The following is a 15,913-nucleotide window of genomic DNA, read 5'->3' on the forward strand; positions in this document are numbered from 1 at the left end:
ACCCAGGGCAAGACCAATGACTAGATGGCGGGATGAAATAGCAAAATTCGCAGGAGTAAACTGGAATCAAAGGACACAAGACCGGAATGACTGGAAAAGATTGAGAGAGGCCTACGTCCTGCAGTGGATTGATACAGGCTGCTGATATATATATATATATATATATATATATATATATATATATATATATATATATATATATATATATATATCTGGGTGGAAGTTGTGTAGTCCTCTAATTCTTCAAACTTCCAAGGAATAACGGTCTCTATCTTCCTGTCTCTCTTTCCTCTGATGTGTCCCATTAGTATTTGTTTATCAAGTTTTACCTTTCTCATTATGCCCTAAAACAAAAGCTGTCTTTTCCTGATTGTTTTTTTCTACTTTAAGCTTCTTTATGTTCTAGCTTTTGCTGCAATCAACAGTTTAAACACTTACACTTTCAAATAAATGTGGCCATTGATGTCAACTTATTCTACTGATATGATTAGAGATACTTATAAAGGGTTAAGAAACCTCACAGCAACAAACTCAACTTGTTTATCCTTCACCTTTAAAATAAACTGTTGTGGTTATTTTTACATAGATGTCCATTATCAAGATACAAAAAGATCAATGGGCTGATCTACTGTGGTATCCCAAATTAATTCTCTCAGCTTCCTTCACATCCCCGTGGTCGGCAGATCGAGTCCCGCCCAAACTCGTGAGTTTCCACTGTCACCTAGCGGTTACTGACGTAGCTGGGCACTGCGTTGGGTAAGGACCAAGCTCAGATCGAGTCAACACTTGATGGCACATTCTCTCACGAGTCAGCACACGCTGACACAGGCGGGCTCGCCTTAGTGCATACAAGCCCGGCGTAGCATCTGCTCCGCAAATCTGGCTTATCCTTACCTTATCTCAGCTTACTCTGCATATAGGCTGTTATTTAATACTTTTTCTCAAAATGCTGCAGATATTGGCTGGAACTCTATCTTTTGTCTGCCTGTGGTCCACTTGTATGAAGTAATGCCCATTAATAAATGTTTCCTGAGGCTATTGTATTGTATTATACATCCAAAAAAGTTTACTCTTCTCCTGTCTATGTCATTTAGTAGCCTTAGTTTGATTCAAATTATTGAAGAATCATCCATTTGTTTTCCTGTCACTCCAAGCTTATTTGCAAGATTCTACAGAAACTCAATGCTCAAAGTACTTTTTGTTACTCCTATCACTCTCCTTACATACCCAACATTCATACTGCAGGGTGCCATTGGGAACATTAAGGACTGTAGAAATATATCTCCTTTGTGTTGTCATGGGAATTTGATATAGTAGTTTAAAGATATGTAGTGTGATCTACATATCGTATTTGTTTGCCATTAACCATTTGTTACTGAGTTGTCTGGAGACTGCTAATGAATCTTTCACCGATTCTGAAGGGATCCTCAAAATCTGCTAGCTTAGTCTTCATGATCTTTTTCTGCATATAGATTGTACAGATGTGGTGAATGCCACTCTGACAGACACCTTTCATTATTGCAAACCAAAAAGTAAAATTGTAGGTTTTGTTAAAAACTCCTTTTGGGTGTTATTTAATGTTGTAATGAGATCACTGATATAACCTAAAAAGACTATTTGCTCATACAAGTCCAAAGGTCTTCTTGGACTAGTGTCATTGGCCTTTTTATAGTCTTTGAAACCTAGTTATATGTTGTTGCATTTAGATTCAATCTGGTCTCTAGTGCCCTTTCAGTAGCATAACTGTTCATAATTTTTTTTAAAGGCAGCTCCTATGCCCAGTCCATATGCAAAGTCATTAAATCAAAATACTGCTTGAAGATATGTTCAGTAGAAAAGTACAATATTTTGTTTGCCATCTGTTAAAAAAAGGTTGGAGACTGCCATCACATTCACTTAACTCTCTGCTAATTAAAAAAGGCAATACATGAGAGGTGAAGCAAGCAAGGATGAAACCCTGGCTCAATCTGACTGTCTCTGCTGTATCCACACAACAAGAGACGAATTCTCTAGAGGATTATGAAACTGAACAGACACATCCAGTGTCACTATTCTATATAGAATAAAATATATAAAACTCAAATGCTGTTCTTATGGAGGCTGCAGTGGTGTGATGATGGTTAAGAATTTCTCCTCTAGCCCTGCTGCTGCCTTGGCTGATGCTAGATTATTCTGGAAAGCAAGTTGGAGTTCATGACAATGCAAATCCAAATAAAGAAACACTACTCTATGTTTACAATAATTAATTCTGATGAGAAATACTGCACTAATCAGAATGCTCTACAGCACAAAACTGAGGTGACATTGTATCATTTTGAAGAACTTACTTTCTGCTCATTAAGAACCCCAATAAGCTTGTCCTGCTTCTTAACCAAAGCATTCATGTTCCTCTGCTGTCTTTCCAGCTCTTTTACCTTGCTACTGCTGCTCCCTAATGCTGCCCGGAGTTGATCCAGCTCTTCCTGGTAAGAGAGAAGCAGTTACATTATAGTTCAGCATACGAACTAAAAATACAGAGTTCAGTATAAGAACTAAAAATTCAGAATTCAGTATAAAAATTGAGGTCAGTTAAGGTACTTAAAACTGGCTGTCTAGTATGTGTCAAATCTATACTTTTAGCAGCCAAATTAGAATTGAAATGAAAAATACCAAAATCTGTACCTGTAGATGATACTTGGTATCAATCGATTTTTTTCTTTTATTTGGTCTCTACGGTCACCCAAAATATTTCAGAATGAAAACACACACACACACACACACACACACACACACACACACAGAAAAGAAAATCCTTGAAAAATTATTTATACCTTGTGCCTATTTTTCAGAGTAGAGATCTGTTCCCGCAAGGAGGCATTTTCCGAATGAGCTCGAGTAAGTTGGGCTTGTAAAGATGACTGGCTGCTGCGACGCTCACTCTCACTGTGCTGACGATTTGAAAGTTCCTGGAAAATAGAAGATTCCATGTGGAATGTACAGCTGTGACCACTCAAACTGCATAACAAATCTGAAGTAGCTTTTTACATGTCCTTTCCTCAGTAAGAGAATGAAAAAGGAATTCTTGCCAAGAACTAAGTAAAATCAAAATGAGAAATTGTGTAGGTTTCAAAGGAACTATTATTATGCAGTATTTAACATGAAAGGGTAATTCTTTCACATTTACTGAAGATGTCATTCCAACTTTTTAGCTGAAGAAGCATCTCTGTTGTACCATAAAATCAACTCAAGTGCCCTTCCTTTTCTGAAAGTTTTGTTGATATAACTTATGTGATTTTTCCCTGAGAGCACACCATAGGAATTTGTTTCATCTGTTTGGTGTTGGCCTTCTTTCTCTTTAAAGGCTTTCCAACCCTCTTCGAATTTGATAATGATAATGGTATATATAACAGGGATAATTATAATACTATGATTAATATTGATATTGGGGATGGGGGCATGTGCCCAGGTGCCACTCACCTAGATCTGCCACTTGGTCCCATTTGTGATTACATTCAGATAAGAAGACATATTTTCTTAGATTTTCTACTTTTTTTTATTTCTGATATTGTGTCTTTATCTACTATCATTTTTGTAAATATTTCCTGAAAAATGAAATTAAAAAGTTGAGCTTCACTAGTTTTTTTTACTCTTTTTCATTCACAAAAACCCTCTGCATTTTGAAATATTCTGAAATATCTGGATCTACTGAATGTATGTTAAGCAGTTCTGCATGAATACCTATTATTTTTAATGAATTTGCAGAATGTTCAGGCATTTCATAATTAACCCACTTACGACGGGGGCATTCCAGCCCTGAATGTCCCAATGCCGGGGCGTTCAAATTATTAGGCCTAAATCAATTAACTGGCTGGCACAATACTGTGCCGCCCGGCCACTGGGCTTTTGAATGAGCGGTACAGTACTGTACCACCCGTCCAGAGAGGGTTAACAATGAAGAACATCAAAATTGATTTGATCATTAACACCCAATATACACACATATCTATACAAAGGCTATTCATAATGTTTTCTTTTAGCATCCTCTTGGATATTTTCTCTGTAGTTGCTCATTAATAAGTGCTTAAAGGAATATGTCAAACACAACAAAGACACACAAAACAAAGCTCAATCCATTCATTTTGCTTTTATATACTGCACATATCCTAGCAGATTTAATTCACAAAAATATCTGTAAAGGAACAAATGTTTATATCTGACACTATTTCGGAGAGTTGTTTTGTTTTCTTCTATGACCACTGTCTTTGTAAATTTCTTGCCCTACGATGCTGTCTATGTTTAGGTTACTGGAAAGTTAAGCATCAATTTTAGGTTAACTACTCCCTGCTCTAAAGTTTCTTAGTCTGTGGTAGATGAATATTAACCCATTGCGGACGTGGCGCCTAACAACCTAACTGGTCGTCAGGACGGGTGGTCTACAACACTAGCGGCACCGGCTAAAAATTAGCGGGATGAGGGAAGGGTTTTCTCCACCCTCTGGGTAGTGCAGACTAGCCCAAACAATATTTTTCCATAAATCCATCATAAAATGCAGGTTTAGGCTGACTTTGGAACTCTGTAGCTCTGGAGCTATAATACTTCATTACTGTGTGCGCGCTTAATCTGTGAGCAGATCCTGAAGTCGTGTCATGTACGCATTGACTCCCATCTTTTAGGCCTAATTGGTGCTGACATATATGTCATGATACCTGTATGCAATGGGTTAACAATGTATTGATGATCAAGTTTTGGTCTTGGCAATGGTTGTCAAGGCATGCTTGATGCTTTTGTTTGTCGGCTAGTGACATAGACAAGTACCTGCCTAAGGAGAGGGATCATCTCCTGGGCAGCAGTGACTCTGACTCTTGGCCAGACTTTCAGTTTCAACAGGAACCATCCACTGATTTGGATGATCAAGTGCATTGGCTACAATGTGCCCCTAAGCCAGTATGGCTGTTATGGCTCTAACAACCAAAAGTACAGGTTACTTTCCTCTTCCCCTTCCTCTTGTTTCTTTCACTTTTGTAAATAAAGAAAAGAAATGTTTTTTTTGTCCTCCCAAGAGACTATATACTACTATCCTACTGATTGTAAAGAACATGATAGGGAGTCTATACTACAATTTCAGTCTATTATAGCATTGATAAAACCTGTCGGATGGCTAATGAGGCTCACAATATGGTAAAAGACTAAAATAATTACAAACATGAGAATTGTTCTAGTACTGAATAAGAATGAATGAAAGAGACCGAGAAAGGCCATATGTAGCATGCAACTTGCTCTGAAATAAAACTGTCTGGTGTGTTGAATATTGAAAGGCAAGCACTAGTGTCCATCTGGGGGGAAAGATTAGCAAATCTATCCTCTCTCCAATTGGTTAGTTTGCCAATAGAAATATTAGCTGAGAGAAACAGTGAGGTTTAAACTACATGCATTATATCTATTAGCGTATGCTGAAATTATTTCAATACTTGGTACTGACTGGCAAATAAAGCTATGTAGTTGTCTATGTATATGTCAGGTCTTGCTGATATTGTGCTCGGCACAAATATTATATCTTTCATAATGATTTGTCAAACACAACAAAAAGGAATAGGAAAGAAAAAATTCAAAAGAATAATCAACACTACACTGAGGAAATGATCAAGTAACAGTCAGTAAGTAGGGTATTTATCATCATTCATATTAGAGTATTTTCGGTCACCTTCAATTCACAAATATAAAAGGAAATATTTGTTGTATGCATATATTATAGAGTTAAAATCATGACTTTCTCCAAAATGTTACCATAAATAACAATCTATTATTTTCTTATTACTTATAATTCATATGAGAAATATTATTTATAGCTGTAATAAATAAAATAGTGCTTTTAATTTGAAACTTATTTCATTAACCCACTCACAACGGGGGCATTCCAGCCTTGCATGTCACAATGCCGGGGCTTTCGAACGCTTAGGCCTAAATCAATTAAATGACTGGCACCATATGGTGCCAACGGCAACTGGGCTCTTGAATGAGCGGTACCGTATTGTACCACCCGTCCAGAGAGGGTTAATGTCTTTAATTAAAATCACAGCCTCCCTCTCCTTCTCTGGGTGACAGGGAAAACTGACTTGATATTTCACAAAAAAGAATACATCAGACAAGCTTATACAGAATATCAAGCAAGGTGCAGCTGTACTAAAGAGGCTGAATCTCTCAACCAAACATTCAATGACTTTGAAGTTATCCTTTTCCTTCACAAGTAATTGAAAATCAAATTAATTTTTAAGTCTCATGCATTATCACCTTCCTGAATTGATATAGATGGGCCATTTGGTCATCTTCTTAATCTAAAAGAAACAGATTGTAAGTCCTATATCCATAATTTGGGGAGCCCTGGTATAAAGCAATTCAATAAAAGCCTTAGAATAAACCGTTTACAAAGAAAAGGCCTCTGCCAAGAGAAGGGAATTCATAGCCTGACTGGTGGAAGAGTTAAGTGCACTGTGAACAAGTGAGTACAGATCAAATGGGATTTCCCGCTTTTCATCCCCTTTGCTTTGGGTATCAATCAATTTCAGTATCTCCATAGAGTGTTGAAAAGAACATAAATATCTGACTAATGTAGTCAGTAATCCAAGTAATATAAAGACACTATGAACTAGGTATCTACTCAAGTGAGATTCATTAGGCTACAGCTACTATCTTGACTCATTAACCCACACAGGACGGGTGGTACAGCATGTGTACCGCGCATTCAAAAGCCCAGTTGCCGGGCGGCACAGTATTGTGCCAGCCATTCAATTGATTTAGGCCTAATAATTCGAACGCCCCGGCATTTGGACATTCAAGGCTAGAATTCCCCCGTCGGGAATGGGTTAATAAGGAGTAATTTGAGTATTTTGGCGAAAAATCAACAAGTAAACTAAGGTAAAATAAAGTTCTGTGTTGTCCAACTATATTTATATCCAGTAAAAGAAAAAGAATAAATGAAACAAAGTCCTTCAAATGCATATGAAGTTTAAATAGCTATATATGATGGGTCAATCCAGCTATGAAATTGCTTCATTTTCATATTATGCCACATATACTGGACATCACTCAAGTCTGAATTCTTCTTTCATTCTCTTCCATTTACCTTTTTTATTTTGATTTCTCTTAAAATTTAACATGTCCTTTCACAACTATAAAATTATTTTTAAAAATATTTCGATACTATGGATCACAGCTTACAGAGAGTGGTAATGAGTTGTAGATGCAAATCAACTGCTACTTACTCCTTTTTGACAAACTATGCATGGGTGTTTTCAAGAATCTTTGCGTGTGTTAAAATTATGATCAGTGGTAACTGACCTTAACCCATTGTGGACGGGTGGCATGACATATATGACACCGAAGCTTTGACCTGACAATGGGCGTCATAGTGTACTAAATGTTGGGGGATTTTGGATCACTAAGTTAATTCATGGTGCTATGAGTAAGAGTGAGTGAAGATGACAATTGAAGTCATAATTACTATGACTGCAGTAATATTAAGCAAAATGGGTTTCACCTGACATCCAAAACCTAGATGGCACCACTTTCTTCTTGCACCAGCAGAAGAGAGAGCCTTGAATGGCACCCATCCACAGTCTCTAGCAAGCACTATCTTTATAGAGCAGTGGCACACAACAAGTTGCTGACCTCTTGCTCTAAAGTGCTTCCAAAGAAGGATGTGCAGGCAGAACGAGAAGCTTCTTTACCTCTTCATGTTATCTTCATTGTGGATGGTTATATTTTTCATATTAGTTCATGACTTTATTTAAATACAAAAAAATAAAGTTGCTTTTTATCCTCCCATAAAACAGCAATACTTCTATCACACTGAGCATAATGAAAATAATGAGCTGATATTGACTCTCATTACAATAAAACACACAAAAAGCAAAACACAAATATGGCTCTAGTCTTACAATAAGTGACTAAACGAGAGTGGGAAAAATCAAGTTATGCTGTATGAAGCTGCCTTCCTATGAAATAAAACTCATCCTGGAGACTGGGCAAACAAATCTATCTCCTGTCTGCAATGGGTTAACACACTTACATGAGTAAGGATCAATTCCACTTGATGTCTCTGTGTTCACAAAAAGTATGGCAACTTCAGAAACAGATTGATCCCAGTTTCAATTATCACTGATGCATGATGGTTGCTTGACCCATTGACTCCTATCATCAAATTATGAATAGAGGGGAGTGAAATGGGGGTAGTGAACATGTTCTGTTAACTAGGAGATGTGATGAAGCCTTAATCAGAACCATGACAATGCATGGAAAATGAGAGGTAAAATCAAAATGATGATGATCATCAGCATATTACAAAGTACTTAACTCATTAATGATGGATGACATGATATCACGTCATGTGGTGGCAGCACTTGCTGCCGAGGATGTGATATCACGTCATGACTTATTGTATGGTTGGCATGCAGGCGAATAGCCCAAGGCATTAGGCCTACGTGCATTGAAATACCCTGTGTCAACACATTCAAGATGGGGTATGTATTTGCCTAATACTGTTCCCACTAGGAAAATAACAAGCATGCTTGTTATTTGGTTGATATGAAATTCATGAAATACATAGAAACAAAATAATTTACTATATAAAAGAACAATCTTAATTTAACCCATTGGTCGCTGTATTAAAAAAAGGTCTGTGCAGTAGGATGGCTATTTTACATGTCTGGCACGATGCCATCCACGTCTATGACCGACTCTGCCTTTGCAGCAAATCATGCCATCCGCTGCTAATGGGTTAAGAAGTGTAACTAAGGGATTTATGATATAAATATCATGCATCTTGGATTAACTGCCTGAAAATTTAGAAATATCCACAAGTAATATTAAATATATTTTTAAATGACTCCACACATCTTACCTGCATCAATCCTGTGGCTCCCTTCCCCTTTCCCCCTTTCCCTCCTTCTCAGCCTTTTCCATCTTTCCCCTTCAACTGTCATTACCTTCCGTAATCTCTGGCACTCAGCATTTTGCTCCTGAACTTGGTCTTGAAGCTGCTTGTTGGTCTTTTGCAGCTTAGTGGACTGCTGTTGTAGATGTAGAACCTGCTTGCTCAAGGTCCTCCTCTCTGTCTCAGCAGCTTGGGCTTTGCTGCAGGCCTCCTTCTTGGCAGTTGACTGAGAAAAAAGGCCTAGGGTGAGTGTTTCTCTTCTTTCTAAAAATGACTGAACAGTGGGAGTTCCACAAAAGTACAAATGATGAAACAAAGAAGCTGTCTCGGGAACAAATTTAGGATAAATACAATTTATTTCTACTTCTTATTAGTTTGCACTGGATCATGTTAATTTGAATTTTAACATCTATAATATGGCTATGTAATAATGGGTATGTGAGAAAGAGAATTAGGTAAAAGCAGACAGTAAGTTGTCCTCAACATCATTAGATTAATTTTTATGTCAGACTTTTAGCTGATTTCTACCTATCTTTCTTACAGTCAAGAAAATGATATTGCTAAACCCCATAGTGATTAACTTTGCTACCCAATACTACTTCAGACATAGATGTCTAAGGCAAAATAATATATTAGATAATACAACTAGAGTAAAAAGTGGAAAAAATTGAAGCCCATCATTCACTTTGAATTAATACATTATAACATCAGGCACTTTGATAAAGGAAATATTTGGCAAAGTGAAACTGGGGCACAGTAAACAACTCTGCAATAAGATAATGGGGATAGTAACTCTCTCTTACACATTCACACACACAAATGCACATACAGACACAGGCATGCATAGACACACTTATTTTTTACGTCATGTTGTGGTGATAAAAATTACAATAATATCTACTGATGTGAGTGACATATTGAAGAAAAACTTTATAATAGTTTCTTAATCAACATGTTTGAATATATATTCAGATTAGTGGCTAACATTTATGATTATATTTGATTTTGGGAAAGTTTATGGATAATTCAATACAATATGCAATTCATATAGTACTTCCAAGTTCTAAATATTCCAAAATTAGACGAAAGATGATTTGTGTAATCTCACGGTAGAAGTGTGCTGAATTGTGCTTTCATTTGGGTGAAATGATGGACATTCCTTCAGAAAAGGGACTGTGAATAAGAAATACTAATTTCCTTTGGACAACATGAGATCAAATAGTCAGTGTAATTTGTTATCCATGTAGCCTATCTTGTATTCATAGAAATTTGTGATACATTTTCAAGCACATTAACTTTCTTTAATTTCTTACCAGTCTTTTACATTCGCTCTGCAGCACACTTATGGTTCCATTGAGATGTGTCACCTTCTTGCATAATGAATTTATTCTGTACCTTGTTGACTGATCAAGAAATTCATCAAATATAGCATCTTCTTCCCCTTGTTCAAGAGGATCATCTTTAATTTCTTGTTCCTTTTCTACTGATTGCTCATTTGAATTTTCAACAACAGGTATGGAGTGTTCTTCCTTTTCTTTTTCACAACTACTCTGTTGTTTTGTAGTGCAAGTTTTATCATACAATTCATAAACTGATGGTTGATATTCTTTTTGAGTTGCGTTATTATCAGTGCATGTCTGTTGTTCTTCATGTGGAATATGAGCAGCAGTATTCCCAATAGCATCCGCTTGATCCTTTTCTCTTACAGAACATTTTGGGGAGATATTTTGGTCAGCAACAGCGTCTCTGGTCCTGCTCAGCAGGTCTGTTGGTCCTCTGTGAGAAGATTCTCTAAAATCTTCGGAAACTTTTGGCTGAGCTGCAACCTGTAAATAATGTAGCTCTTAATACCAGCATATGAATTCAAAAAATTAAATCATTATACATCTAAATGTATAAGTTTGCTTATAAATTATAATATTCAGTAATCAACTAATGTCCCATTTTATCTGTATATTTGAGAACATAAATAAATAGCAAAAAATAAGTCAAATGTCTTTTACTTTATAAAAGCTATAAGACCGAAAAATATGAAATGTCTATAATAAAATCAAACAAACCAATTTTCTTGTTTTATCATTGGTGCATATTATTAACCCACTGCACATGGCCCTAGATAATTGACTCATGCTTTGCCCCATAACTGTTTTTTTCATACCTGACTCCTGCTCATTCATACATACATACATACATTTTTTGTATTTTGTCATGTGAAAATCATAGTGGGTACTAGTATGGCTAGGACAATGTATAGCTTAGTCTTTTAGTCTCTATAAAGGAGGAATATATGCTGTCACAAATTTATAGAAGAAAAAGTATGAAGATTGGCCAAAGGTATTCTTTGTTGAAACAAAAAAAAAAGAAACTATTCATATCTATATACACTCCTGCTCCTTCTTACTCATAGTGCCACATGGCAAAACAGCTAAACTGGCAGTGACACTTCACACGCCTCGCACATGGTCAAAAATGCTACAGTGAGTTAAAGCTTTACAGATACTTAACACATTTTATTTACACTATTGTCACTGTTGTAAGAAATCCATAAGCCTTGGAGACGTTGAAGTCGAGAGTCCAGCTGCTGGTCGAGGAGTTGCAGGTCATCTTCAATGGACATTTCCTTGCAAATGAAAAATACCCACTATTTAGTATAGACATAAATCCATTAATGTTCTCCTTTTATTACTGGGACCAAAAATATATGCAAATTTGCAATAAATGTTGATTTTGATTCTTAATTCTTAAAAATTAATCTCATATATGTAGACTAGACTAAAAGTCAAAATGTCCCCAAACTGATTTAAGTCTTTAATAAACAATCTGCCACAAAGTGAAGACCTCAAGTGTTTCATGGCAATTTCTTATAAAATCCAAGAACCAGGTGTGGATCATGTTAACCCAATGACAGCGGATGGCATGATTTGCTGCCAAGGCAGAGTCAGTCGTAGACACGGATGGCACTGTGCCAAACAATGTAAACCTGCCATTCGACTGTATACATATTTTATTAAAACCGCAACCAATGGGTTAATTGTCCAGAATAGGAATGCATCAAGCAGCCCCGTGGCAAAGAAAACAACAAACAACTTCCTCAACACATATTCTAACAGGATAAACCTTAGACCAGTTCTTGTTCAACAGTAAATCACCTGGAAGTTCTACAAACTCTGTGTTACCAGAATGTGAGAGGTAGAGATTTGTTGGCCTGTCCTGGAGTACAGCCTCTGAGTCATTGCTGGTATCCTTGATAAATATCCACCTTGCAGAAAAAAAGTTTAGATGAGAATTGCTAACTTCAAAAAGCAGATGTAATTTTATCAATTAAATATCTTCCTTCATAAATTTATTCAATATCATTTATATCTTGCATCTACACAGTGAACTTTACTGATCTTTCATTCTTCATCCAAATGCACAAATGTGTTCAATGGATACTTTCTAAAATTTGCTTGTGTAAGAAGCAAAGTTTCCAGTCTGGTCTGTTGCACCAAAACCTCTACTAAATGAATCATTTGATTAACAAGTATCACACATGTCATGTCAAGCAGATATTTGTGTCTGTTAGCACTCAAGATGTCTTCATTTCTGGATGGTGCATAGTTTAACCCTCATTATACCAGCCACTCTGTAATGTTGGTTCAAATATCAATTATAAGTATATCTCAGATAATTACTACTGCATTAAGAATTGGTATTAGTGAACTGACAATTAAAGTAGACAGAACTTGTGATGTAAATAAAAATTGGCTACTAGATATGAAAATTACGTATGTTGTATATGTACCTGTTTTACTTGGGGTTAAAAGCTTGTCTGGTTGTACAGGATGATACAAATAAGTCCTTATGATTAACCTCTTCGCGCCGGATGACGTGCTGACACTTTTCGTGTTTTTTGGGTCAGACACTGGCAACGAGATATTTGGTCAAGTCCGGCGCTCAAGGTGAGCGAGCGGACAGCCCAGGCTTGTGGTTAGTGCGCCCGAGAATCCTGAGGCGTTAGGCTTATGTGTTTGAAAACCCCGGCATTCTGACCATTCAGAGCTGGAATAGCCTCAGCGTGAATAGGTTCAGGAGTCAAGAAAAAGATATCGTATATTAGTTTCCATGTGATATACCTGAAAAAATGGAACCCATTATTGAAGAGAAATAATGGTAATTTCCAGAACCTAAGACCTCATTCAGCTCAAGTTTAAAAGAGGGGTTCCAAAGCTTCTACATCTTCCACACTAAAGCAAAGGCCATCAAACCTCCACCTTACATGTCCTCACAGAAGATAAGAGCTTGAAATGGTTCCTTCTTTGATGGCAAATTATCGGGGTGGTCCAAAGCATGTCATTTACACTACGAAGTAGATGCATGAAATCATGTCACTGACATGTTTTTGATGTCTGCCAAATAACCTACAACTTCTAAAATTTAACTCTTTCATGCAAATTTACGAAAGCAATGAAGAATCCCATTTGAAGACTACTTCTTCATTATTTAATACAAGAAACACCTATATACTCTCGGTTAAAAAGTTATCTTATAGTATATGAAAGGTCTTACTTATATTTTGGTATTTTGTATATTTCATTTAAACATTTCCACAATTTTAGTCGAATTCGTTGTGCTGTGGAGTTGTTTCAAGCTCGCCGCCTCTTGGGAAAAGTGTAAACAAGTGTCGATGACGCAGTTGAGCAACACGACGTTATACAGGGGTGTTGGGGTTAAACTATTTCCAAAAACTAATTTTATTCATATGAACACGTCTTTGTCGTCGTTGACAAAACTTTTTCTTGTAAATTGTTAACTATTTTCCAATCGAACATTTCACAACGTTATGACAAGACCTTATCTTACAAACATACCATTTGCCTTACTTTACTGTCTTGTAGAGAACAGGACTAAATATTTTATTATGATAATGCTATTTTATTACTTAGTATAAGAATAGTTGTGGTGGGTGTTATCGTTTCTTTGTTGTTATATAGTTTCCAGCAATACATAACAAAGAATGACAATAATTGAAAGAGACTTTGATACCTCCATTACAAATTGAAATTGTTGAAGTTCATATAGACGCTCAAAGATCTTTTATCAGTACTGCATAGATATTGATAATATAATGTGTAAATTTCAATATAAGTATGGTCAATTTCAGGATATAAAGAAATGAAGAGAGGCCAACTGTATCCAACTTCCATCGATAATTTTCTAAACAAATTTACACCGCACCGAGCCAACCAATTTCCCTTATAAAAGACAACACATCAATCCAATCCTAAAGATTGAAAGATCACAAAAAGATATTAGGAAAAATGCCCATATGAGACACAGATTGCCGAAGGAAGATAGAAGGACGACCATTTTTAAATCTCTTTGTTCTGGTGAGGAGACGTCGTGTTCCCTATCAGCTGATCGTGGGTTCAGCTGATCGAGGCTCAAGATGGAGGCGGCGGAGCTGTGGTGAGGCGGGCGCTCGAGCTGGATTATTGTGGATTTGTGCCGTAGTGCGGGCTCTACTCCACTATGTTATGGATGGATCAGCTCTAGCGGGAGTGGACAGCATGGTCAGTATGAGGGGCGAAGGCATGGTGTCGGGGCAGAGCAATGGCGTTCCCGTGAGTGACGGAGGGAGCGCGAGTGAGTCTTCGTCCACCACAGCCATCAGCGGGGGAACGAATGGGAATAATCAAGTGGAGTGCCATAATGGTGGAGCGGCGAGGAATGGGGAGTCGCAGTGGAGTCTTGTGGCCAGCGACGGCTCCAAGATGAACAAAATTCAAGAGATCGTCGAGAATCATACAAGGTGAGGAGTGTTTCTACTTCTCCGATTATTTTTTCAAGGACAAAAAAGTCTACGGGATCGACACACCCTGGGCTACCTATGTGTGTTTGTTTTGTTGTTGTTTCTCTACCCTTCTCTATATGTGAGAGAGTGATAGGCGTTATGAATGTCGCGATTATATGTGTGCCCAAGATTTATGGTGACTCCGAAAATGTGTGGTCAACGGATTGAGAAAGTTATGTGCAAGTTTTCGAAGATCCCATTAAAAGTGAACCACTGCATCTGAAATGAATCCAATGAATCTGTTGATTTCTTATATATTGCATATTTGCTTATGGAATAGCATTCCAGACTGTCAAACACAAGTTGTGTTGATATGTAGTTTTGTTTGTGCTGTGTAGCATTGTCATTTTGGACATGAAATTCCTCCTACCTTTTTCTTCAGTTTTGAAAAATTGACAAGCTGAAAGTGTTCTGTGAAATTAGTTGTACGGTAACTTTTGAGTAGAACCTGTAGCATTCATGGATGTTTCCTTTTTATTTCTGATTATCTTTGTGTTTTGTGATAAGCAGATAATTGGGTGAGAGTCACTATCATTGCCCAGTGTCAAATTGATGGTATTGGGAAGAAGTAAAAGGGATTGTATTCTAAGATTTAATAGGAAGTCATTGGTAGTAGAATTCTTCTCCCTGACATGCTCGGGGGAAATGTTCAATGAAAGTGATGGTTATAGACATCTACAAGAATGAAGCCCGCTTTGTAGTTGTAATAATGTGTGGAGTTTCCTTTTGTATTATAAAGTCAAGCTGAGTAAGAGATCAACCTAGGATTATACATGAGAGCCAGGTGTCTTGGCAATTATGCCTAGGGATTTACAACATTTTACATCTAAAATATATAATTGTTTCAAAACTCATAACATAATTCATAAGCAGAATCATAAAATGTTGAAAATGTGAGTATGTTTTTCAAATTGGTAGATTTCATATCTTGTGACTGCGTATAGTATAGTCTAATTTAACGAAGAGAATTTCACTAAATTTCATTGTAGTTGTCATATTTTATGTATGTAACTGAATAGTTTATGGTGTAGCTGAACTGACTTTCAGTTAACTTCATAATTTGGGTTGATACATATTTTTTTGCCCCCAAGATGAGATGAAGGTAGTTTGTTTGCATGTACATGATTAAGTTCTATAAATGCTCCATTGGCTTCCATTTGTGAATATGCATT

The 15,913-nt window shown here is 36.8% G+C and overlaps 2 protein-coding genes across 5 annotated transcripts in view; one reads left to right on the forward strand and one right to left on the reverse strand.

The window, feature by feature from the left end:
* Positions 1-525: 525 nt before the first annotated feature.
* Positions 526-13,611, reverse strand: LOC122243923 (uncharacterized). 4 transcript variants are annotated; one of them, XM_086533888.1, is made up of 8 exons: positions 13,457-13,593; positions 12,085-12,167; positions 11,427-11,528; positions 10,222-10,734; positions 8,961-9,134; positions 2,811-2,945; positions 2,328-2,462; positions 526-2,172 (listed from the first exon to the last, which is right to left on the reverse strand). In XM_086533888.1, exons 1-8 carry the CDS (start codon positions 13,482-13,484, stop codon positions 2,092-2,094), a joined length of 1,251 nt encoding a protein of 416 aa, XP_086390014.1. In that variant the 5' UTR covers positions 13,485-13,593; the 3' UTR covers positions 526-2,091. The 4 variants fall into 4 exon arrangements, with proteins under 4 accessions (XP_086390014.1, XP_086390016.1, XP_042857609.1 ...); XM_086533890.1 differs by lacking the exon at positions 12,085-12,167 and adding an exon at positions 12,693-12,949 and having other exon boundaries at positions 13,457-13,565; XM_043001675.2 differs by lacking the exon at positions 12,085-12,167 and having other exon boundaries at positions 13,457-13,611.
* Positions 13,612-14,226: 615 nt separating this feature from the next.
* LOC122262630 (uncharacterized) overlaps positions 14,227-15,913 on the forward strand; it is a 110,736-nt gene continuing 109,049 nt past the window's right edge. The window contains exon 1 of the mRNA XM_086533887.1: positions 14,227-14,699. Coding sequence (XP_086390013.1) covers positions 14,425-14,699 — 275 coding nt within the window. The 5' untranslated portion in view covers positions 14,227-14,424. The remainder of the gene's footprint in view (positions 14,700-15,913) is intronic.

Source organism: Penaeus japonicus, unplaced genomic scaffold (assembly GCF_977035675.1).
Source record: "Penaeus japonicus unplaced genomic scaffold, GWHDUDI00000001_assembly GWHDUDI00000040, whole genome shotgun sequence".
Taxonomy (NCBI): Eukaryota; Metazoa; Arthropoda; class Malacostraca; order Decapoda; family Penaeidae; genus Penaeus; species Penaeus japonicus.

Bases quoted from the DNA above. Each gene is read 5' to 3' on its own strand.
- LOC122243923 (XM_086533888.1), bottom strand. From the start codon at position 13,484: ATGAAATATACAAAATACCAAAATATAA. The intron at 10,735-11,426 runs GTAAATAAAATG...CATTATTTACAG, and splicing joins CTTACAACAGTGACAATAGT to GTTGCAGCTCAGCCAAAAGT. The intron at 2,946-8,960 runs GTAATGACAGTT...TCTATTTTCCAG, and splicing joins AGTGCCAGAGATTACGGAAG to GAACTTTCAAATCGTCAGCA.